The following is a 23981-nucleotide window of genomic DNA, read 5'->3' as shown; positions in this document are numbered from 1 at the left end:
AACCTCAACATCCATCCTCCCCGCCTGGATGGCCACCACCTTCCTCACCTTGCTCTCCATACTTGTCCTCACGGCACTCGCTCTAATCATCCCAGTGGTCATCTGGCGCCGTAACTTGGCCTTCAACTCTACCCCTCGTCCCACCCAAGCCTCCACCCCGACTGCGACGACCCCACCAACTGCTAACATGGTGTGTCTTAGACACCTTCCCTCCAGTCCGCTGAAGCTAGGCTCGCGCTCTCACCAAGAGTCAGGAGAAGGCTCTCGTCGCTGAATTCCGCGAGATCACGGGCGCAAAGTGAGTATCACTGTCGTTAGGTTTGTGGTGGCAAGGGGTCCGTGATGTGGCAGTGGATGGAGCAAGGTCGGGGTGAGGTGATGGGGTGCTGCGGATCGCTCTCAGTCTAGCATAGCTGCTACATTCAATCAATTTGGTTGCAGCTGCGATTCTGGTAACCTGAATCTAACAGCTGGCGATATCACCTCTCGCCTGCCCACGGTTCCAGTACCATGCGCTTCGATGTCGCATCCGGTGTCGGCACACTCTGACAGCGAGACGTCGGCGCTGGCCGATATCGTGTGCGCAATTGACGAGGCGACGTTGCAGCTTTGCTGGAGCTCGAGCTGATACCAGTGCGAGGGACGCCGAGCGGGCCCTCAAGAAGTACAGGTGGATCCTGAACCTCGCAATTGACGAGCACTTCAACGCGGGCGGCGGTGCGCCAAGCACCTCGAATGCCGGCAACACCAAGAAGGTCGGCGACATCTGGGAGCATTTTAAGGGTAGGTGGACTCGGTAGCGTTGGTGTGACAGGCTCGCGGGTACAGTGGCCGGCTCACTTCAACAGAAGGTCGCTGACCCCAGACCCCAGCCGTAACCTCATCACGATCGACGGGTTCATGAACATGTGCCAGGAGCTCGAGCTCGACCCCGAGAGCGACATTGTGCTGTTCTGCCTCGCATCCGACCTTGGGTCCAAGTCGATCGGCGAGTTTGCCAAGGAGCCCTTCGTGTCGGGGTGGGCCGAGATCGACCCAAGGTGAGTCAATTCCATGGCGCAGCTACATGATATATGGTTTGGCCGCTGACAGCAGCATTGACTCGGTGGCCAAGATGAAGGCTGCACTACCGCATCTGCGAAAAAAGCTCAACACGGACGCGGCATACTTCAAGAAGGTTTACATGCACACCTTCGACTTAAGCAAGGCGGAGGGTGCGCGCGTCCTAGCCCTCGACACTGGTGAGTCGTCCCATTCCATGTTTGGCACAGCTCGTTGTGTCAAGATCTACCCCTGATTCAACGGCAGCTGACACCAGCCCTCAGCATGTGGGAGCTGTTCATTCCCCCCGCGATGGCCGCCAAGCCATCCGCACTCAGTCACGTCGGCACCGGCGAGTCGCCTAGCGGGTCAGCGACCAAGAACCCCAACTTGCTCGGTGACAGCGGCTTCCAACTCTGGCTCGACTTCCAGAAGAGCCGCAACAAGGCCGTGAGCAAGGACACCTGGAGTCTGTTCATCGACTTTGTGCGCACCATCGACGCCGAGTTCAAGGAGTACGACGAGTCGGGTGAGCTTAGATGGCAGACATTAGCTGACACCAGCCGCATGGCCATCGACCATCGACGAGTTTGTCGAGTACGCGCGCGAGCGCCGTTAGAACCTTCCGTTTACCAGAGGAGCATGCATTGTATACCTTATAATACCCATTATGGACAGACCGAAAAATCCTGACAAGGTCCTTTGACAACTCGAGCGAGCAATTACTATACTACCGCTATTTGTCGCGCGGAGTACTCTGGCAATCGGGTGACTCAGACACACCCCTCACGCGCGGCGACGCGCCAGACCGCCTCCTCGAGCGCGGATATCGCACTCGAGCCACTCTGCATGCTCTGCCGTGCGCTGTACCAGTTGTCGGCGCTGTTGGCACTCGCGCTCATGTCCGCCTCACTCTCCCCGCCGCCAACCTCGCTGGGCGCTTCGGAAGAGTGCTGAGTTTCGCTGCGTTCAGGAACGCGCCGCAGCACGCGCGTGTACGCGCGGTGCACTGTCACCTCGTGGAGGTTGTACGAGTGCGTGCTGCTCGCTATCGAACTCATGCGACTCAGCTGGCTCGTCCCTCCGGCGCTGAGGACAGAAGCCCGGTCCGCACCGTACGACGACGCTTGTGAGCGAACACTGGCATGCCGCCCTAAACCCAGAGTACACGTGTGCTCGAGCTGGGTGTTGAGGCTCAGGCCGAGGGCAGACGCGCTCGCGGCTGGCATGTTGCCAATGCCCTGGGTCTGGGAGACGCTGCAGGCCGAACACCACCCAACGCCGAGATACTGGTCGTAGAAATCCTCCTCGGTTGGCGAGCAGGGGTGGGCCATTGTTGAGTTGAGCGACTCGACACTGGAGGGTGCCGGTGACGGTTCCCTGATCAGGCCGTGGTGGTCACCTGGGAGCGAGAGGTGGCGTGTCTCGTGGTCGACGGGCACAGTGGACGGCGGGTCGACAGACCCGATCGGCATGCTCACTGTTCGATAGCGGGCCGCCTCGATCGCCGACGCGACGCTGAGGCGCTCATGGATAAGAGAGCGGTCTTTCGTGTCTGAGTGCGCGGCTGATGCGTTGCCACCAGCCGACATGTCGGATGTGGGTGGTGTGCCGAGGTTGAGCTCGCTTGACGAGCGCGATGGCGACGGCTCCGGAGTGGTGTGAGAATCGTCAGTTTGCACGCGTCCTTCCAACGACTCATCGCTGTGGCGTCGGTACCGACTCTCCTGGCTGCGCTGGCTAACGTTCGACGCAGCAATGAAACTGCTTCGCGTACTGATCGTATGCGCCACACCGAACGAGTCGCAGGACGCGCGGAGTCTACCGGCGTGAGGTGAGCGGAACGACGTTGGTGGCGTGTCGCCAGCGTTGGGAGCGTTGCGCTGGGGATGAGGAGGCGGCGGAGGAGGCGAGTACAGCGTGCTCCGGTCGACAATGTGCTGGTCAAAACTCTTCGACCGCCGGCGGACATAGTAGCTGCTGCTCGAGTCATCCACGTCGTCCACATCCACAGATGGAATCGCCAGCGATGACGTGGAGCGCGGCTTACTCAGTCCGCCGACGTAGGCCGAGGCGTCAGGAGTCGGTGACCGGCCGGTTGAGGAAGATGAAGGGATTGATAATGGCTGCCCAACGGACTGTGGCCGATGGGGTCCATCTTGTGTCAAGCGACGAGCAAGGATAGACGGTCCCAAGCCCCTGACCTCGTGCACAAGCGTGTTGTCCTTGTCCCAAGCGGCGAGCATGCTTGCCGCCCACCCATCCTCACCTGGAATCCTGATGTCGTGGAAACCACGCAAGTCTTCCGAAAGACGCCGCTCCAACTGCTTGTTAACACGGAACCGTGGATGCAACGACGTCTCCGGGGCTTCACTGACCTCTTCTTCATCCTCACTGTCCGTGGCGTGCGGCGGCCTCGAGCTCTTGGAGTCAATTTCGTCAAGAAGCTTGCCTAAGAGGCTGTCCGAACGCTTAACCGTCACTACACGCTCCTGCGGGGCACTGAGACTGCGGCGGCTTGAGGCTGGCGGTGACGTGATAGTCGGCGATCTTCCGCGACCTCTCCCGCGCGTCTGTTGGTCGGGAACAGTTAGTTGAGACGGTGAACTGGTTGCGGGATTCGCCGAAACTGGTGGACCCAGACGGGTAATAGTCGTGGCCCGCGCTCGAGGTAATCCCTTGGTTGGTGGCGTTGCGTCCTTTGAGGGTGTTGCTGAAAGGGTAGATTCCGTCTTGGCAGGTGACGGTGATGGCGCCGCACTCGTAGGCCGAGAGCTGTCTGGAGAAGGTGGACGGCTAGTGCCAATCGGAGTGATTGTACGCACAATCGGATGACGAGGCACTGTACGTTGGCGACGCTGAGCGCTTGTGATCAGAAGCAGATCGTGATCTGTTACGCCCTGTGCTTTGAGCGATTCAAGCCATTCAGAAGGTAGACCGTCAAGGTCGGGTGTGACGTGCAACGCGTGCTAAGAAGGTAAGCTCAAGTCGAGGAAGGAATGTAGCACTCACTTGTACGTTGAACGGGCGGCTGACACCGTTCGTCTTCTCCGGTGGTGGTGGTGGCAGGTATGTCGACAAAGGAGTCGACCTCTTGATCGGAACCGCTCGTGCCCTGGCACCCATGTCTCTCTCGGCAGCACTCTCAGCCTCCTCGCACAGGTCTTGCAGAGTCGTGCTGCCGCTGCGTTTTGGTGCTCGGCGACCTTTTGTCCCCGTGGTATGGGACGATGCGACGCTGCTCGTGGCCGTGCTGCTCGAGGAGGGTTGTGGATCTGCGGCGGGCGCACTATTGTTGTTGCTGTTGCCACCACGGCGCATTACACTGCCAACACGAGACAAACCACGCCCAAGGCCTTGGTACAGGAGTGACGCGTTCGACTTCTTCCGCTGTAGTTTAGGCTTGGGCTGAAATGTAGGCATGACACTGTCCGAGACTGAACGAGAGGCTGTGGGGCGCGTGGGCTCCCGTCCGCTCAGTATTGCCGATGGCATGGTAGGTTGCCACTGCGTCTGAGAGATGGATATCGACGTGGGAGGCGAGATGGATGTTGACGCGCGATGGGTCCGTCGGAACAGCCCTCGCCGTGAGTCAGTGCTGGGCGCGAAGCTGGGCGCAAAGCTGGGTGCAAAGCTGGGTGCAAAGCTCGGCGCTTGGCTAGGAGTAAGGCTAGCCATGCTTGGAGTTAGGCTAGGCGCGGGGGACTGAGGCGGCCGTAATGAAGCCGAGCTTGCGGTGGTGTGTAGGTCGTGCTGCGGGCTACGCGGTGTCGTGTTGGTGGAATGGCTGTGCGAGAATGGTGGACGCGGGGAGGGAAGAGAGTCCAACCCTCGTCGTTCTCGCAATGGTCTGGAAAGATTAGCGCGAGCGCTCGAACAGCCTGGCCAGCTTCAGGCCATACTACCCTGCCTACATACGTTTCATTGCCTGTGCGCTCGAGCGTAGTTGTCGGGAAGGTCTTTGTATTCCTCCATGCTGGGGAATGAGAAGCGGACATTTATATCTGCCTGAGGGTGAGGAGGAGGAAGGGACAAGTAGGCAGATGTCGGAGAAGGGAGGAGCAAAGGAAGAGTGTTGGTGGAGACGAAGGAAAGGATGGAGTTAGAGAGGGGTCGCTGGGCGCGGACGTAGTTGGAGCAGGTGACCAGTAAGTGCAGGGCAAAGGAGGGTGGTGATGTGTGTTGTACGGCCGTCCGATTATCGCTGGAGAGTCTGGGATGGTCGTTGAGCGCACGGCTGGAATGAGTCGGGCACAGGCAACGATGGACGAGATGATGATGTGGATAAGGGGTGGGGAGCCGCGAGGGGAGGAGGAGGAGGAGGACGTGGAGAGGACGTGAGTGAGTGAGCGCAAGATGTTGGTACTGGTAAATGGGACAAAGGAATGCAATGGAGAGAGAGACAACAAGACAGTGAGGGAGTGGGAGAGGGATCCAGTTGAGGGATACATACAGGTATACAGGTATACAGGTGTATAGGTGCACGGGTGAGCCAGAGAGGGAGAGAGAGAGAGAGAGAGAGTGGGGCCAAGTGACCAAGTCGGGGGCCGCGGGGGTTGGGGGAAGGGAGGGTGATTGTCATTTTGGGTGGTAGTTGCGGCTCTCTGTCCTCTACTCGTGGCGTTCATCGTCTCCTTCTCTCCTTTGCATTGCCTTTGCACCCTTGCCATGCCTTACCTGTCAACCAGCACAGACCCAGTTTTCATCCCAACCTGGTACGCTGGGGGTCACAACAGGGAATGCCATACAGTACCAGTTGCTTACCAGACGGAGGCTACCAGAGGGCAAACCTGGTTGTTGGCTGTCGGATGTGATCCTCGCGAAACAAGTGGTACACTATGTGTGCCATGGGTGGTTTGGGAGAGAGAGAGAGAGAGAAAGAAAGAAAGAGAGGGAGAGCGAGAGAGTCAGTTCTCCAGGGAGAAGGAAGACGCCAACATTGTCCATCGGGTTCACGAATCAAAGGGATACCCGGGCAAAATGGAATGGCGTTCAACCCGTCTCGTTAGCTGTCACACTTTCTAGAGCGTGTTTAGTTCAACCCCCAAGGGGAGATCCGCAGACGACGGCGTCGCCCAGCGCGTTTGTCCAAGGAGGATGCAACAGAGATGCCGAGAGGATGAAGATTAACAGTGCGTTGATTGACGTTTTGGATTAGAGTATCAAGAAAGTGGAACGCGAGAGAGAAAGAGAGAGAGAGAACAAGACGTTAAGGAGATTAAAGGGAAAAGGTTAATGAGGGTTGATGGTGGCGCTTCTTGTTCCAAACTAGCCCCTTATCATTCCCTTGATTACCCCTGTTCCCCTGAATGTTACCTTTATAACACCTTTTACTATGAAACATTCCATTCAGGTACAGAAAACCAACAACTCTGAAATATCAAAGATATTGTCACGTGTAAATCACGTGCTGTTGTAGTTAATGCCGATTGACAGAATGAGTGTGGCAGTTTTGACACGGTAATGACGAAGGTCCAAGGTTGGTTTCCAGTTCAACTTTTTGGACAGACCACAGTACCATACAGTAGCCAACTAAAAGCTCGTGTATCTTGGCCCACATACAGTAGCCAAGCACAGCAAACCAACAAACAGGAGCAACATCATCCCACTCCTTGGACACTCCATCTTCTTCGTCTTCCGACCTCTTTCCCTTTCATCTTGAACCCAAAAATGTGTGTGGATCGCTACTCGGGTTGGACAACCAGAGGCGCGCACCTTCGAAATTGTGATGCGACCTTGCGCGCGCGCCCACACCCACAAACAAGATGCTGACGGCAGGTCCGAGCCCGTCATTCTTGGCATCAACTTTGGCCAGTCGTACGCGTCCATCGCGGTCATTGACAAGGATGGACAAGCAGAGTGCATCGCCAACGAGGACGGCGAGCGCCAGATCGCTTGTGCCGTCTCGTACGTCGAGGACCAGGTGTACATTGGCAATGGTGCCAAGCAGCACCTCGTCAAGAACGGCCACAACACGATCATGGGCTTCCGCAACCTCCTCGGCCACACCTACGACGAGGTCGACCACACTGCCATCCTCGCCGCGCCTCTCATCCCCGAGTCCAAGACTCCCGCTTACACTGTCGACATTATGATTCCTCCCCCTCCCCCTGCCTCGACCCCGGCTTCGCGCTTCGCCTCGGCTGCTCCCTCGGGCACCGCTACCCCCGTGCCCCAGGAGCCCACGCCCGCCAAGAAGACCATCACCGTTCCGGAGATCACCACCCTCTTCCTCGACTCGCTGTTTGCCTCAGCCACTGACTTCCTCGGCTCCAAGCCCACCCACTGCGTCGTCTCGGCTCCTACTTGGTTCACTCCCGACCAGACCAAGGCCCTCGAGGAGGCTGCAAAGGAGGCTGGCATCAACGTCATCGAGGTCCTCGACGAGGCTGCGGCCGTGCTTGTCGGCTACCACGCTGGCATGCCCGAGGAGCGCAAGGAGAATGGCCTCCTTGGCGAGCCCGAGGAGGGCAACGCTGGAGAGGAGGAGGCGCGCGACAAGAAGGTTGTCGTGCTCGACATGGGCGAGACCTCGCTTTCGATCTCGGTGGTTGCCGTCACCGACGGCGAGTACACTGTCCTCGGCAAGGGCCGTGACGACAAGCTCGGCGGGCGCGAGTTTGACAACCACCTCATCAAGCACTTTGCCAAGGAGTTTACCAAGAAGACCAAGATTGCCCTCGACTTGCCCTGCTCCGAGGCTTCGTCGGCGCAGGACAAGCGTGCCGAAGCCAAGCTCCGCCTTGCCATTGAGCACACCAAGCGCTCGCTCTCGGCCTCGGCTGGTGCTGCCACCTGCGCCGTCGAGTCGCTCAAGGACGGCTACGACCTCTCGACTATGATCAACCGCATCCGCTTCGACGGCCTCGTCTTGTCGGTCTACTCCAAGGTCGGCGACAAGCTCAAGTCGGTCCTTGCCGAAGCCGGCCTCGAGCTCTCTCAGATCGACGAGATTCTCCTTGCTGGTGCCTCGACTCTCTTCCCCGGTCTCCAGCAGCACCTCACCTACCTTGTTCCCCCTACCGTGCCTGTCACTTCGGCCTGCGACCCCTCCGAGGTCATTGCCATCGGCTGTGCCATCCAGGCCCAGCACCTCACCCACATGGACTCGCGCGTGAACATTGCCGACGTTCTCGCTCTCGCCGCCAACCCTCTCCCTACTAGCGCCGCCCCCATCGGCATCGCTCTCCCCGGTGCGGAGGGCGACGAGCTGGCCGCCAAGATCATGGAGGTCGGCGCCCCGCTCCCCGCCCGGAGGCGAGTGGCGATCCCCGTCGCTTCCGCTGGTCGCGTCGCCGTCGAGGTCTGGGAGGGTAAGGACGAGGTCAAGGTCGAGAAGATGGACCCTCCCCCCAAGGACGAGGACGACGAGGACGAGTTCAGCGACGACGAGCCCGAGGAGGTCAGGACAGGTGTCCTCCGCAAGAAGATGTGCTTGGGCGCTGTCGAGGTTGAGGTCGCCGAGGGCAAGCAGCTCATCCTCGAGGTGATTGTCCAGAAGAACGGCTCGGTCCAGGTCGCCGCCTGGGAGGAGGGCAACGAGTCGGCGGCCGACCGCTTCGAGGTCGGCATCTAAGTTGATAGACGCATACTATTTTGAGTATGAATGTCGGTAGAGATTCGGTGAGAGTCGGTGGGTCCCGTTATGAGTTTGGTGGAATGTCGTATGAGAGCCGTAGAGACTCTATGAGTATCGTACCGAGAGTCGTAGAGACTCTATGGCTTTGGTATGGTTATCGTCGGTTATCGTAGAGGGCCCATGATGTAATCAGGTGTTACGGACGTGATCTATTAGGATTGGCACGGTCGTAACAAAACCCCCTCAACCATGGCAAAACGAAATACATCCACTGAACACATCTCCGACGGTAACGTCGAGTGCGGGTCCACAATACAATACAGTGTGTATGAAACAGGTGATACAACAAGGAACGGCGATGCAGCGGGCAGCCGTCAGAGAACATGGAACATGGCGGCGGACGCGCGCACGGTGCGGCAGTGCGGGCGACTTGATGTCGGCCTACGGTTCGGGCCCGGCAGCGTCGCCCATCAGGGCGTGTACGCGCGGATCGTTGCTGTCGACTTGCTGGCCGTCCCACCCGATGTAGACGGTCCGCAGCTGACTGCCGTGGACGTCCATGACGACAGTGGGCCGCACGAGGCTCTTCTCCATGTCCCCCGGCCCGTACCGCGCGAGCACCGCACGCACTGCGGGTGTCATGGGCGGTGGACTGTACGACACGCGCGTGTCGCCGATCCGCCACACTTGGTTGATGCAGGAGATAACGAGGTCGGACCGGCGCTGCATCTCCTCCGGGGCGAGGACAGTGTTGACAAACTGGGCACAGCCGGGCGCCTGCTCCATAGTCTCCTTGCCCTGCGACGGTCAGCCGACATCTCCTTGTTCGATGTCAGAGCTACGCACAATCTCTGCGACCGCGGCAGACGCCTCGCGCAGCCACACGTGCCATGCTGCGACGCTGTCCGTGAGGGCCGTCTGCGTGTCGACGCACCGGGTGCGGGCCTGGTCGAGCCTGGAGTCAGTCGGGTCGCGGCCGCCCACCCACAGCTGCAGCACGGCGTCGACGACGCCCATGTCAAAGTCGGCCGCATCGGCGGGCCCGTCCGCATGTGCCAGGGCGCGCGCTAGCTTGCGGCTGGCCTGCTGCGCCGCGAACCGGACGCGGGTCTCGGCCGTGGCGCGCGCCAGGCCGCGGGGCGGGAAGTACGACTTGGTGGGCCACCGGTCGCGCGGGAACACGAGCGGCGCATGCTTCGGCGGGCCCATGGCGGGGTGGATGAGACCGGGCACTGGGTGGATGGATGAATGGGCGGATGGATGGATGAGTTGCGAATGTTCAAGTCTTTTGAGTGGCGATTGTGTTGACGAGTCGTGACGAGGTTTGTTTGATGACGTAAACACACGTGGCTGCCTCCCTATCCCACTATACCCATTCTACTCATTAGTGCCCGCAGTGGCCGACACGTGGCCAAGGCGGGCACTGGCCAACGATCCAGCCTTGGTCGGAATAGCGGCATAGTTATGGAACACGACCCAACCCAACTTTGCACTCGCGACAAGATGCTCTCAGCGGCGACAGGGTCCCACACCAGGACCTTGCCTCCCCGGCGCCCGTATCGTATCTTTGATATCGATTAGAAGATTAGATAGACTACGTTGCCACTTTATTCTCTCGGGCACGACGGCCGGATCTTTGATGTCATCCGGATGCATTTTGTCTGGCCCAAAGGGAAAGGTCAGCCCCGTGCCTCTCCAGATCTGTGCGTCGGTGGCTGTCTCAGGCGCTCAGGCCCCCTCCCTCATTCGTTCCATCTTGTCGTTTTTCCCTCGTTCCGCACGGTACGATGAGCGGGACAACGAACGTAGAGCGGATTTAGAAAAGGAAAGGTACATGATAGAATGCCTCAATTGCCCAATTGTCTTGCCTGTCGGATCGATGGCCATGCGGCCACAAGCGCCCACAGACGTTTGGATGGTGTGACCAATATTTGTTCATTGTCGTAGCGAGATGCGCCAACGTCGCATGGACATGGACACTGACTGCTGTAGCTGAGCTTTGGCTGTCAGGTGAGGGTTGGTTTATAGATCTCAAATGCTGGAGAGTGCAAGGGGGTCAGGGGTTGCTCTGGCGTGTGTTATTGCTGTTGTGGGTGGGCTGGTGGGCAGTTGGACAGTTTGTGGCTTTGTGGCTTTGTGATGTGATGCGGGCAGCCACACCGCTACTTCCCACTGCCCGCAGTGTGGACTGATGGACATTTGCACAGCCAACAGCGAGGGCCAGAACGCTGGATTGTACAGCAACCACCACCTGGCTTACGCTTCCAGTCATCTTGCCATCCACCTGCCCTTACTCTTCAACCTGCTCTTCCTCTTGTACTTTGCAACAAGCCCATCACCAGCCTTGCACCAACTTTAGACCGGCCTTGCATCAGCCTGGACAGGCTCGGGCAAACATTGAAATCCTCGATCCTCGATCTCATGGCGCACGAGCCTACCCCTCGCACGAGCCCTGGACACGGTGTGGACACCAACTGTGACCATGCTCCAATTCTTCAAAAAGAGGAGCATGTTTGGGATGGTGACTGTGACTGTGACAATGGAGTGACGGAGGCAGACGGCAGGTACCCCAAAGGTCCAGACATAAATGGTCCCAAATGTGTTAGTACCGAGGTTGGCCAGGTTGGGCAGGTTGGTTGCACTGCAGGTACTGCGCACCGAATTAATAGAGACGGGCTAGACCGGCGAGACCGGACAGGGCGTAAAGGTCGCTCGGCATCGCTCGATTCACTCCACTTGAACTTGTTTCAGTCCACAACATCTATTTCTTCGTCTACGTCAACAACACATTGCCCACGCTCATTTTCAACATATATCGCATCCCCGCACCCCACCAACAACCATCATCACTCCCAAGTCCAACCCCACCCACCGGCCCACGTTAACACCCATCATCTCTCCCACCACAACGCCACCCGCGCCTTCCTTCCCACCCGCCGAAGCCGCTCCGCACACACACCTCGCGAACGCTCAGGCCTGTACATGTCCTCTCCGCGGATACCTGGCGGGCCTGGCGGGGGACCCGCAGGGTCCGCTCCAGACCACGATTCATACACATCCGCCATCTCACCCACCATGGCCACGTTTGACGAGTTTCCCAGCGCATCGTCGTCGGCCCGCCGCCGCTTGTCCAATCCTACCCGTCGTCGCGGCTCGCTTATGCAAGACCTCAAACCGACCACAGAACGCTCTCCTTCCGGCACCCGGCGCGGTAGCAACCCTCCTGGCCCTCCACTATCACCCTCCGCCACTGGTCCTTCGTTCGCGCGCAGCCCACTCCCGACGCAGCAAGAACATTCCAGGTCTGAAAGCAAAAGCTCTGACGAAGAAACGGATGCCATGACTGTTCGCTCGACCTTGATGCCACAACACGCGATGCGCGCACCTTCCGGCACGCCGGGCGACCCGCCTCCCCCATACCGTGCACCTGTCGCCCCAAGGCTACAGCGTGTCTCCATTTCCCCAGGCCTGTCGCCCATACCGGTTTCAAGCACTTTCTCGGCCACAGCTACCATGCCTCTCGAACTCCTACCCCTTCCACAAGACCCCAACCACATCCTCCCCCTCTCGACCCCGCCCCCAGCATCCCGCGAATCCCTCGACTATGTCGCCCAGGCCTCCAGCGGGCACGGCAGCACGCCGCGCACGTCCATGTCGCTGAGCGAGGAGATGAGCTGGGGCACAGGCAACCGCTCGTACTCTGACAGCTCGGCGGGCGATGACGATGACTGTCCAACGGCGTCGTCGGGGTGGTGGAAGCGCTCTCATGGGCGCGGACCATCTGTGCAATCCATGCGGCGTCCCGCGACGTCGCGGCTGCCCTTTGGAACAAGGCAATGGGCCTGGCTACTCGGTCCCTTCAAGCCGCTGACTCGCCCGTACGACTACATGTCACTTGTGGACAGCACCATCAAACGAGGTCGATCCGATCGGGAACAGATCTATGCCACCACCACGCGCCGAAAATCACGGACCTTACTGGGGTCCCAGTACTTAGCCTATGCTGTCGACTGGGTCCAGTCCGAGCCGTGGGCTGTCGTGTTGTTTCTCTTCGTGTTCGCGATATTCAGCATCTGCCTGGGCTGCGGGATCAAGTACGTCCTCGATCCGGACAAGGCCGCCCTGCCATGGCGCGAGTACGCGTCGCTAGACTATCCGACTATCTTCTCGATCCAGGACGCCGATTGGGACAACTCGGCTCTCGGCGGCCACCTTCCCCCGCTGTCTGCGCTCAAGCCCGTGACAGCACACCACTCCCTGTGGCCGTACCCGGGGCACGACTACGCGCCACACCAGGAGAACATGCACGGCAGGTCGCGCGTCGATGACCTCGAGCCAACGACTGTGTTCATCGCTGTGTTCACGTACGACGTCGGCGTGGACCGCCGCAACCTCATCCGCCAGAGCTACGCTTCCCACCCGCGATCCCGCACCCCAGGGACCGAGGGTGTCCGTCTCCGCTTCGTCATGGGCCGGCCGCGGCCCCAGTTCAAGCAAATGGTTGACGCGGAGATGGAAGGTTAGTTGGGCCCCTGTTCAGGCTGACGTCAGAATACAAGGACATTGTCGTGCTCGACATGGACGAGAACATGAACGACGGCAAGACACACAAGTTCATCTCGTGGGCGGCGGACCACGCTATCGTCCCCGACTACGAGTATCCCTCGCACCCGCGGTCCGAGGCGAGTGCGGAGGAGTTTGTGGCGCAGCGCGAGGCTGGGAAGGAAGCCGTGCCGATCTACCGCGGCGAGAAGAAGCCCGACTATATCGTCAAGGCGGACGACGACTCGTTCATCATGCTGGGCGAGTTTGAGCGGCACTTGCGCGTTACTCGGCGCACAAAGACAGTCTGGGGCTATCTCGTGCGCGAGCGCTTCATGGCCGGCGAGTGCTATGCCCTCTCCCGTGACCTGGCCGAGTACATCCGCGACACCGAGGAGCTGCGCGACCATGTCGAGGGCAAGGAGGACAAGCTGGTATCTCAATGGCTCCGCACCCACCCAGACAAGGAGGAGATACTGTGGTACTCGGAACGAACGTGGATCTACGACCACCCAAAGTCGGGAACGGTATACGCCCACGGCTTCCTCTTTCCCGATGAGGTGGCGCGGGTCCGTGCGGAGCGTTTGAATGGTCTATCGGATGAGGAGCGGATCCAGCGCACGCAATTTGGAGCAGACATGGACGCGTACTCGACAGTCTCGCAATTCGGCAAGCGATACCGTCCCCCCCTGCGTGGATTAAGTTTTGACGAAGCGACCGAGACGCTGGTTGAAGGTTCTCCGATGAGCAGACTACGTACGGAAGCAGTGGACAAGTACGCCCACTCGCGCGCGGATATGGCAGCCCGCGTCGACGCACTCATGGCCTCGCGCCCGAGATTGGAGGAGCGATACTTGGGTGCTGAGAGGGGCGGTACTGTCGTCGTGCACTATATCAAGCGGCGCGAGTGGTTTGAAGAGACAGGAAGAGTATTGCTGGGAGAAAATTAGGACTCGACTCTATTATGGGGTATTGTATGCATTGTATGTGACTGCCGCTGCCGCTGTGCGCGTTATTCTGTTTGGTTTTGTCGCGGCGAGCGTGGCGTGGCCTGACTCTGTTTGTCCCGATATGCATGATGAGTAACGGTACGGACCGGGTCACGTCTGCGGCTTTGCGAGGGGGTGTTGTTCTAGTCGATAGTCTAGAATACTATAGTTTAGTTTAGACGGTTGGTCCGAACGAATCTAAGGGGTTGCCGAGTATCGCGTAAATCTAACGCGGGACGCTGGATATGGGTGACTGGGTGAGGGTGACGTCGACGCGTCGTGACACCTGCTACTGTACCAAAGTTACGGGTGTGACTTGGAGGCTTGGACAAGGTGCCACTCTAGACGTGGTGGCTAGCGACTTACGTATCGCAGCATTCACCGGAAGAGCGGAAGTGCCAGAGGAGTGGGTCTTACGTAGGGTCTTCTGTGCTACATGTCCAAGTTGATGTCCAAAGTGGCATTTGGTGTAATATACTCAAGGTGTACCATGAAGCGGAAACGGAAGCTACCACCTTGATTACTTGCCTGAGCCCAGTTTGGGTAATTTGGTAATAGGTTAATATAAATCCCGAAAGACTGTGGTATGTGTCGAGTTCAGGACCGTGAGGACAGGACCATGAGGACAATGTCCATGAGCGGGCCGGGAGGGTTGACGCGTCTCTCTACAGCTTTACAGCTCTACAGCTCTACAGTTGAATCTCTGAGCGTGCCTAGTCTGATCTCGTTTAATGTCAAGCACCCTCCAGCCACCCAATCTCCCTGCCGACATGGGACAGTCTTGGCCATCTGTGCCGCATTCCAATTCATTACGCAGTCAATACTCATGTCCGCAAAGCCCGGTCCGCGACTTGGATTGCGCAGCCCAGACCACTTCCGCTCCGTCTCCGCCCTCCAACCCTTCCCTCGCAACTTTTGCACCTCTCGCACTCTCGCACTCTCGCACCGCAGACCGAGAAACAACAAACAACAAAGATGCAACAAGAACAAGTGATATGGACAAGAGATGTTCGCCTCGTTTAGTCCTCATCAGCCCAGAAAGAGGGCAGACGAGGGTGGACGAGGATCCGCCGTTCGCGCCTGCAAGCAAGCGCGACACAGGTTGTCTAGACCTAAGCCGTTGATCTCCCAGTGCGACTAGTAAGGGTCCCCCGTGAACGAGGTGGACTCTAGGCAAATACGCCTGGTGGAAAGGATGGAGGAGGGGGGGTAGAGACGCGGACCTGTCGTCAGTGACGCGTAAATCGGAGTCGTAAGCCATGGGTAGAGAAGGCGAGTCGAGTCTTGGGGACGGGCTATGGCGAGAGATCAGAGGCCATCACATGACGGGCTTGCAGATGGATAGAAAGAAAGAGAGAATGAGGTTGTGCGAGTTTTGGTATGCAGTCAGTGGGAGCGAGGGAAATTAAAGTCCCGGGCGGCTATTTCCCGTTATTTCCATGAGTGGCAGTTTGAGGCAGTAAGGCTCAACTGTATTGTAGAGATATAGTATAGTATGCCGGCATATTCAGTTGTAGCCCGTTGCAACAAACGTCCCGCACATAGCAACAACATCCTGATCGTGGCCGACCCGTGTTGGGGAGCACAACATGAAACATGCATCGGGACGTTTCTCGTCATGCATACGACGTGCGACGCTCACCCGCCTCCCGCCGATACGGCCCTTGCCACCCGGCCATCAACCTTCAATCCAACGATCGGGCTGTACTCAAGGTAACCTGTACAGCCGTCGCCATCGTGCGACGCGCTGCTGCGCATGTAATATACAATAATAATAATACTGACCAACTCATCTCTCTTCATCTCCGTCTCATCATGGCGCGGCCATACTCCCCCTCGTACAACTCGTACTACTCACCGAAACTGCCAGCACCGCAAGTGCCGCGAGCACCAACAGCCCCGCGCCTTTCCTCCCACCCATTCTTCGTCGACCAGACGCCCTACCTCTCCTCCAGGCCACTGAGCGGTGTCTCACTCCAATCCTCATCGTCGAGCTACCGCTCCCCCTCAGCTGGGTCTTCCTCTTCTTCCACCACCTCGCCCTCGGCCTCGGCCGTGTCATTAAACTGGCCCTTCGGCAAAGCACCCTCCCCACCACCCTACAGACCAAGACACACCCGCGCCGCATCAACTGGCCACACCGACGCTTCTCCGGCAACACCAACAACACCTACACTCTCGCCCAAAGCCGCTAGCCTACACACTGCCACTGCACCCATCGACCGCCGCTGCCTCCAGTGGATGCGCGAGGCCGAGCAACACGAACATGAATGGATCCTCGGCTCTGTAGCATCCCGTTCCGCTGGGCGGGAACGCGTCTTCCTTCCCCAACCCAGACAAGAAGCCGAACAAGAGGCCGTCGAGATATTGCATGAACCCCGCTCGACGGCTTGCGAGGCAGTCAAGCGCCGTTTTCGCCTCAACAATACATGAATCCTGCAGGACATGAACATTAACTCGCCACTTTCGCCTCTGGCCACTTTCGTCTACCCTAGATATGTTCGGAGGTTCCCACATTGTCGCTTCAGTCATGAAACAATGTTTCCTCGCCCGCCTCCTCCCTCCTTCCGTATTTCACACTCCCACGCATTATTGTTGTGTAGTGTAGCGTATGTACCACCATGTACGAGTACGAGTACGAATACAGCCCAATGAGTAGAGCCGGAACGTATCTTTTGTTCGCGTTCGTGGCGGGACGGTGCCGGCATGGCCTGTCCATTGTGGTTTGCGGGCTTGCATCTTGCGTGTCTTGTGCGCGTCGCCAGTTGTCGCCACATGACAGACTTGCCCAGCTTGTGAGCTGCCAGCCAATAAGTGCGCTTGTTTGGCCCTGCCAACGATTTAGGACATATATTAAGATGTGGGTTAGTTGTTCTGGCCTAAAACCAAAATGCCACGTGGCCTGTTGATGATCGTCAGTGACACGTCCCACGCGTTCATCCAATCCATCTCGGTACATCGACATTACTCCACTTACACTCCATCATGAGGCTGACCTCGTTCTTCCTGGCCGCCGTGCCATTGCTGTCTGCCGTGCAAGTGAGTTTGTTGTGGCCTTGGGTTTGCTTGTGCTGACCCTTCGTTTCTCCACTTTGCTCCACTTGACACATGTTTTGTTTCACGCGACCGCAACTCCACTATCACATACCAGGCCCTGCACTTCTACTTTGAGTCGAATGAGAAGCGGTGTTTTATCGAGGAGCTGCCGTCGGACACGATTGTCGAGGGTAAGTAGGTGTTGGGCGCTTGAGTGGAGCGAGACTACAGCTGCCATTCATTTCATGTTGAATGAGCAGCTACGTCGACACCAGCTGACTCCAGGACACTACCGCGCGCTCCTATGGGACGAGGCGACCAAGCAGTGGACGGTGAACACCCAACTCGGGATCACCGTAAACGTCGAGGTATGTCCCTCCACCACCCAGCTGATCCCAGGACATGGAGTCTGGAAATACGGTCGTCAACACCCCTGGACCCAACGCTGGTCGCTTCACTTTCGCCTCGTCTGACGCCGGTGAGTTGCCTATAAAAGGAAGCTGACAGAAGCCGACCACAATATCTGCGTCCAATCGAACTTGGCAGGCGGGTGGATGTCGGGGACAGAGCATATCAAGATGTACCTCGACATTACCGTTGGTTCTTCGAAGCATGATTCGTCGTGAGTGCAGCGAATAGCTTGAGTTGAAGAGATTCAACTGCCACTGAATATCCCCCACTGATACCAGCGGCGACAAACAGCACGCCGACACACTCGCTTCCAAGCTCCAGGATCTGAACCAAAAGGTCCTCGACATCCAGCGCGAGCAGCGATACATGCGCGAGGTGGAGGCGACGTTCCGCGACGCGAGTGAGACGACAAACAGCAAGGCCGTGTGGTTTGTCATTATGCAGATCTGCATCCTCCTCGCGGCGGGGGTGTGGCAGATGCGCCACCTCAAGGTCTATTTCGAGGACAAGAAGCTGCGCTAGTTACGACGTGCAGATACGACGAGACGACCTCTCTGGGGGCTGCGCTGCTCCAAGAGCCACGATGCATAGATAGTTCATGCACTACTGCAAATGCTGTGCAATGGACGTGTGCCGTGTGGGTTGACACCGGCATGGGCCTCCAGGTTCAGTCATTGCGGAAGGAGGCTCAACCAGGGGCACCAAGAAACAAGCAATGCAGGCAAGTATGGAGTACAACAGAATCCAGCCCAGCACTAGCTGAACCGGGCGCGTCGGCGCGTCTAAGCAAAAGAGTGTCCGGAAGGCGCGTCAAGCAGATGTAGAAGAAGCGTGCAGGCAGGCCGTCTAGAAAGAGATGGACCTTCAAGTCTTCCCGAGCTTGCTACCGGAACGGGTTGTCGGGATGCGCAGAGAGGTCAGTACTAGACCCGCTCCACCGACTACTACTAGTTGTCGGACTCGGCTCCGAGCTCATCACCTCCCAATTCTTGATGAGTGCCGGCGGTCGGCGCAGGGCGCCGAGGTCGTCAGGCCGATACGGTGCGGCGAAAGGATTCTGCCGGTCCTTCTTGGGCGGAGGAGGGGGTGCGTCGTGGTCCGCAGCAAAGTTGTCCAGACCCAACACGCTCTCTGCCTTCCTAGGCGCCCCCAGCGCCTCAGCGACCATCCGACGCGTCCGGTCCTCCTTTTCCCTCTTCATCTTCCTCTCCACTTCGGCATCGTCCCAACTCCGGAACATGGCCTCTTCCTCATCCTCATCCGCTAGCCGGCCATATCCCTTAGATGAGGACATCTCGATTTCTCGTTCCCGTTCGCGTTCTGGGGAGAGGTCGACGAGGACGGCTTTGTGACCGCTGTCCCACTCGACTGTGAGGGCTTTTTGGATGGTCCCCCGGGCCTGGTATCAGTGAGAGGTGGATGGGAAAGTGAGAAATGGAGGGGGGACGCACGTCGGCGGGAACAAGAGCCGAGAGTTTCTTCTTGAGGCCCAGCATTGCGATGAAGAGATGATATGAGATGAGATAGTATGAGATGAGATGAGATGAGAAGAGGAAGAAGGCATTTGCGCGTATGGAGAAGGGAACAGGACGCGAACCGAATGAATTGTGGAATGAATTCGGTACCTGAAATCCAGGTTCAATTCAGTCCACTCCACTTTCCTACATTTCGGTCTATATCCATAATGTGCCGGTCAAGTTCGACATCGTCATGGGCTTGGAGAGTGTGGGCAGAGTGGAGGTCGGTCAAGTACCCGGCTTGGAGCAATTGCCAGCTACTTGACCGGGTCAAGATTACAACATCACCCATGCTCGTCGGTAAGCGACTGTTCTCCACATCTACACGGTGGGTTTAAGGAGGTGTGAGCTGACGGTAGGAACGCTATGAAGGTAGGCAGCCGGCGGCGAGCTGCGATTCCAACTAACCCAGATCATCCCAGTCCAGGCCCGCACCGATAACTGGATGTACCTCGTCATTGACGAGCCATCGCAGACCGCCGCCGTTGTTGATCCGTTTGACGCGCCCAAACTCACTGCTGTTGCCACGGAGCATGGGGCCAAGGTGTGTCTTGGCCTCACCTTTCTTCACCTTGCCTCTCCCTCGCTTACCTTATCCCCCACTGACGCCAGGTCACGACGCTGATTACGACGCACCACCACGCCGACCATTCGGGGGGTAATGACAAGTTTGTGAGTTGGCTTGGGTCGGCCATCCTTGACTGCCCATCCTTGACGAAGTTGGCTTGGGTCGGTCATCCTTGACTGCCCATCCTTGACGACCACGCCTTCCTTGACCTTGCCTCATTTCTCTGGTGCCCTTTACGACTAGCCATGGCCAGCCAGAACTGCTGTTCCTAGCTGACACCAGCTCGCCCTCAACCCGGGCCTAACGGCTTATGCTGGTTCGGACAAGTCGCCTGGAACGAACAAGATTGTGGGCGACGGCGACAAGTTCAAGATTGGCGACAATATCAATGTGACGTGAGTCTGGGGCCAGATTCAGCTTGTTGAATGGAAGATGATCTGCAGTTATACTATTTGAATGGAGCTGACTTTAGATGCCACTCCACGCCGTGCCACACCCAGGACTCCATCGCCTTCTTCCTCGAAGACAATAGGACTGGGCAGCGGGGTGTCTTCACTGGGTGAGTGCTGTGTGGGATGGGAAGGGTAGAGGTTGGAGAGGTCGTCAGGTTCCCGCTGCACTTGAATGAAGCGAGCTACCTCTTCGCCACGCAGAACTGACATCAGTGACACCCTCTTCCTTGCAGGATGCGGACGCTTCTTTGAGGGTGAGTTGCCGTCAGGCTACATCAGCTGACCCCAGGCAACGCTGCCGAGATGCACGCCGCTCTGACCAAGCTCGGCCGCTTGCCTGACAACACGCTCGTGTACAACGGTCACGAGTACACTCTTGGCTCGGCCAAGTTTGGCCTCATGATCGAGCCGGACAACGCCAAGCTCAAGCAGTGAGTTGGCCACGGGCCAATGTTGACACCAGGCTGTACGAGACGGCGCAGAAAGACAAGTGTACCACAGGCAAGTCGACAATCGGCGACGAGAAGCAGTGGAACGTCTTTATGCGTCTTGACCAGCCCGAGGAGATGTAAGCTGGGAGAAGTCAAGGGTTAGCTGACAGACAGCAAGGCGACTGGTGAGAGGGACCCACTCAAGGTCATGCAGCGGCTACGTGAGATGAAGAACGCCATGTAGAGTAAGAAGAAGATGTAGAATGGCAATGGGACGACGCTGGTCAATCACGTATCTATGGGCAATCACAACTGGAGGACGCAGGGACCAGCGTGGGCATCACAAGCCGCGCGGCGCGGAGTCGGATACCGACTTAGCTTGGTGCAGGTGGCGACATGAGCTGCGGGTGATCTGGGAATGAGAAAGAGTCTACACGGACCGCCATGGACCCAAGCTGCTGCCAAGCTACAAAGGAAGGCACGATCATTGCGCTCCCGGCCGAGCACGGACCCGTCCAGAGTCCAGATCCCCGAGTCAGAATGATTCTTGACTTGCATCTTTGCCGATCACCGGGCGCCCTTGGCCGAGACTGGTGTCATCTGGAGGGAGGTGGTATGATGTATGGGTGGCTGGGTGGCTCCCCAATCCCCGCTCCCCGCACTGCATTGCGGGGTATGACAAAATTACTGGCGGCTCCAGTATATCCAGTACCGGCGGTACTTTGTTTCCACAGTACAGCAGGCATTGAATTGATGAATTTGCGTTAGGCAGGATATGGTTGGATGAACCGACGTACAAGTTGGCTCCACGACCCACCCCACGAATGATCCACGGCACGGGTTTGCGATTGATTCCGCAGTATGATTCAGAGCCGGGGTGTCCCGAAGCGTCCGACAGTTGAGGTTTGGGGAGGCAGGGTCGGATAAACGTGGGCAGGGGAGGGGCGTTGGAGGGGGCCTAAGGTGGGGCGGAAGAGGAGAGGCCGTAGTGGGGATTACCAAGGGAAAAACCTTGTTGCTCAAAGGGCCGAGCAGGCGCAATAAGGAATAGCTAGGCAATGTAGGTACAAGGAACAGATTCTTGGGGATGACCAAGGCTTAGCACCAGAGGAGGAACAAGGGGGCAACGGGGAAGGAAGGTGTGGCCCTCGTCATACAGTCTTAAGCTACATAGGCACAGTGACCAAGCGTTCGGGAGTTGGTGAGGTGTTTCTAACGGAACCACCGGGCATGCCGACTCGGGTAGGGTAGAAAGAGAAGAGGCATGTGCGTGGATAGGCCACCTTGCCCACAGGACTTGTGTTCAGAGGTCAGCGGGTCAGCGGGTCAGCGGGGTAATCTGATTGCGGCGGCCAGAATCTCCCCTATGTCTAGTGCAAAGTGGTAGAGATTTTAATACTCACTGGCCTGACTAGAAGTCTGTTCTGTCCATCTCTTTCCCATTTCCCATTTCCCCTTATCCCCCCTGCTTCTCACCGATAGCTGAAGTGCAACCGCGCTCTCTCCTATCCGCTCGACCTCCCCTTCCTTCTCCAACACTCGACCCAATAAATCTAAAAAGGCCAACCGTCGCCTAATCTCACATCCTCAACCCCATCGACACCGACATCACCATGTCTGCCGCCACCCTGCGCCAGCGTATCGTCGACAAGCCCGGTGCTGCCGACAAGGCCGAGCTCCTCCGTGAGGCCGAGGACGTCGAGCTCACCGAGGGCCAAAAGTTTGTGGTGCCCAACTTTACCGTCAAGCAGCTCCTTGACGCCATCCCGTGAGTTAACTGCAAGTGGCCTGCGTAATCCATTCATGCTCGACTTGGCAGTGTCAGGCTGGCGGTGACGACAATGGACCGGACTAGTATACTAGATTTGCTATTCCGTCCAATCATCTCCACTCTACGAAGCCTGCCCGCTACCCGCAGGCTGCAGCCACCCCATTACTGTGCGCCACGGCTAACAATTCAGTGCGCACTGCTTCAAGCGCTCGGCGTTCAAGTCGTCGCTCTACGTCCTCCAGGACTTTGTGCTCCTGGCCGCTCTCGTTTACGGCGCCTATCACATTGATTCCTTCCTGAGCCGCTTGTGAGTATCCGATAAGGGGGGAATTGAGAGGTTGGGTTGTCATGGCGAGTAGAGCCGAGTCACACTGCGCCCAGCGTTGCTCCCGCCAAGAAGGGAGGGCAACAAGAGGCACGGCAATCCTCGTCTTGGTCACGTCACAATCCACTACAACCGCCAAATCACGCGTCCTTTTGACCAATCGCTGACAATGCAGCAACCTCTCCTCCGCTGCCCACACCATTGCCAAGGTCAGCCTCTGGTTCGCATACCAGGTCGCTGCCGGTATGGTTGGCACTGGTGTCTGGGTTATTGCCCACGAGTGTGGCCACCAGGCCTACTCCGAGTCCAAGGCCATCAACAACGCCGTCGGCTGGGTTCTCCACTCGATCCTCCTCGTCCCGTACCACTCGTGGCGCATCTCGCACGGTCGCCACCACGCCGCCACTGGTCACCTTACCCGTGACGAGGTCTTCGTTCCCCGCACCCGCGAGCAGCTCGGCATCCAGGCTGCCAAGACTGAGGAGGAGAAGAAGGGTATCAACGTCCCTGCCTGGCGCCAGGCTGAGCTCCGCGAGGCTCTCGAGGAGTCGCCTATCGGCGCGCTCTACGGTGCCATTGTCCACCAGCTCTTCGGCTGGCCCATGTACCTGATCCGCAACGCTTCCGGCCAGCTCTGGTACCCCAAGATGACCAACCACTTCCAGCCGTCGTCGATCATCTTCAAGCCCTCGCACTGGTACCAGATTGTTGCTTCGGACATTGGTGTCTTCCTCACCTTCGCCGCCCTCGCCACTTTCGCCTACTACCGCGGCTTTGCTGAGGTTGCCATGGTCTACATTGCCCCCTACCTCTGGGTCAACCACTGGCTCGTGTTCATCACTTTCCTCCAGCACACTGACCCCGTCCTGCCCCACTACTCGGAGAAGACCTGGACCTTTGCCCGTGGCGCCCTTGCGACCGTTGACCGCAACTGCCTCGGCCCCATCGGCCCCTACATCTTCCACGGCATCACCGAGACCCACGTCGCCCACCACACCGCGAGCCGCATCCCCCACTACAACGCTTGGGAGGCGACCGAGGCGCTCAAGAAGTTCCTCGGCCCCCACTACCAGTACAACCCCGAGAACATGATTGTCTCGTTCTGGAAGTCGCACCGCAACTGCAAGTACATCGAGGCCGGCGAGGACGTTGCGTTCTACCGCAACTACTCGGGTGTTGCCCAGAAGGTCGCTGTTGTCGAGGAGAACGCCGTCTCCGACTCGGGTGTCGACCACAAGTAAGCGCGTATGCGCATAGGCAGGCGACGGCGTCGGCGTCGCGGCGCTGGCGAACCCCAGTGCCGCCCCCGCCACGCCTAG

At 58.3% G+C, this 23981-nt stretch overlaps 9 protein-coding genes across 9 annotated transcripts; 6 read left to right on the top strand and 3 right to left on the bottom strand.

The window, feature by feature from the left end:
- Window positions 1-187: 187 nt before the first annotated feature.
- On the top strand, window positions 188-1660 carry DCN1 (uncharacterized protein; the record flags this gene model as incomplete). Its single annotated transcript, XM_060596827.1, has 7 exons — window positions 188-190; window positions 231-298; window positions 635-783; window positions 866-1040; window positions 1096-1241; window positions 1319-1570; window positions 1605-1660. 7 exons carry the CDS (start codon window positions 188-190, stop codon window positions 1658-1660), a joined length of 849 nt encoding a protein of 282 aa, XP_060453781.1.
- Window positions 1661-1814: 154 nt separating this feature from the next.
- On the bottom strand, window positions 1815-4536 carry CcaverHIS019_0112320 (uncharacterized protein; the record flags this gene model as incomplete). The annotated part of the gene is made up of 5 exons (XM_060596826.1): window positions 1815-3365; window positions 3420-3565; window positions 3867-3906; window positions 3939-4010; window positions 4054-4536. 5 exons carry the CDS (start codon window positions 4534-4536, stop codon window positions 1815-1817), a joined length of 2292 nt encoding a protein of 763 aa, XP_060453780.1.
- Window positions 4537-6376: 1840 nt separating this feature from the next.
- Window positions 6377-8617, top strand: SSZ1 (uncharacterized protein; the record flags this gene model as incomplete). Its single annotated transcript, XM_060596825.1, has 3 exons — window positions 6377-6394; window positions 6634-6713; window positions 6820-8617. 3 exons carry the CDS (start codon window positions 6377-6379, stop codon window positions 8615-8617), a joined length of 1896 nt encoding a protein of 631 aa, XP_060453779.1.
- A 444-nt stretch (window positions 8618-9061) lies between these two features.
- CcaverHIS019_0112300 (uncharacterized protein) lies at window positions 9062-9829 on the bottom strand (the record flags this gene model as incomplete). The annotated part of the gene is made up of 3 exons (XM_060596824.1): window positions 9062-9418; window positions 9467-9575; window positions 9609-9829. 3 exons carry the CDS (start codon window positions 9827-9829, stop codon window positions 9062-9064), a joined length of 687 nt encoding a protein of 228 aa, XP_060453778.1.
- A 1866-nt stretch (window positions 9830-11695) lies between these two features.
- CcaverHIS019_0112290 (uncharacterized protein) lies at window positions 11696-14112 on the top strand (the record flags this gene model as incomplete). The annotated part of the gene is made up of 2 exons (XM_060596822.1): window positions 11696-13139; window positions 13172-14112. 2 exons carry the CDS (start codon window positions 11696-11698, stop codon window positions 14110-14112), a joined length of 2385 nt encoding a protein of 794 aa, XP_060453777.1.
- A 3024-nt stretch (window positions 14113-17136) lies between these two features.
- ERP1 (uncharacterized protein) lies at window positions 17137-18120 on the top strand (the record flags this gene model as incomplete). Its single annotated transcript, XM_060596821.1, has 6 exons — window positions 17137-17190; window positions 17303-17378; window positions 17473-17555; window positions 17587-17665; window positions 17698-17809; window positions 17877-18120. The coding sequence occupies 6 exons, from the start codon at window positions 17137-17139 to the stop codon at window positions 18118-18120; spliced, it is 648 nt and encodes a 215-aa protein (XP_060453776.1).
- A 361-nt stretch (window positions 18121-18481) lies between these two features.
- Window positions 18482-19094, bottom strand: CcaverHIS019_0112270 (uncharacterized protein; the record flags this gene model as incomplete). The annotated part of the gene is made up of 2 exons (XM_060596820.1): window positions 18482-18997; window positions 19050-19094. The coding sequence occupies 2 exons, from the start codon at window positions 19092-19094 to the stop codon at window positions 18482-18484; spliced, it is 561 nt and encodes a 186-aa protein (XP_060453775.1).
- A 214-nt stretch (window positions 19095-19308) lies between these two features.
- GLO2 (uncharacterized protein) lies at window positions 19309-20810 on the top strand (the record flags this gene model as incomplete). The annotated part of the gene is made up of 11 exons (XM_060596819.1): window positions 19309-19321; window positions 19391-19415; window positions 19475-19487; window positions 19528-19659; window positions 19728-19787; window positions 19966-20078; window positions 20156-20242; window positions 20349-20389; window positions 20425-20566; window positions 20599-20703; window positions 20741-20810. The coding sequence occupies 11 exons, from the start codon at window positions 19309-19311 to the stop codon at window positions 20808-20810; spliced, it is 801 nt and encodes a 266-aa protein (XP_060453774.1).
- Window positions 20811-22179: 1369 nt separating this feature from the next.
- CcaverHIS019_0112250 (uncharacterized protein) lies at window positions 22180-23903 on the top strand (the record flags this gene model as incomplete). The annotated part of the gene is made up of 3 exons (XM_060596818.1): window positions 22180-22334; window positions 22528-22644; window positions 22838-23903. The coding sequence occupies 3 exons, from the start codon at window positions 22180-22182 to the stop codon at window positions 23901-23903; spliced, it is 1338 nt and encodes a 445-aa protein (XP_060453773.1).
- Between the last annotated feature and the right edge of the window lie 78 nt (window positions 23904-23981).

Source organism: Cutaneotrichosporon cavernicola, assembly GCF_030864355.1.
Source record: "Cutaneotrichosporon cavernicola HIS019 DNA, chromosome: 1".
NCBI classification, from domain to species: Eukaryota; Fungi; Basidiomycota; class Tremellomycetes; order Trichosporonales; family Trichosporonaceae; genus Cutaneotrichosporon; species Cutaneotrichosporon cavernicola.
This window is presented reverse-complemented; position numbering and strand designations above follow the sequence as displayed.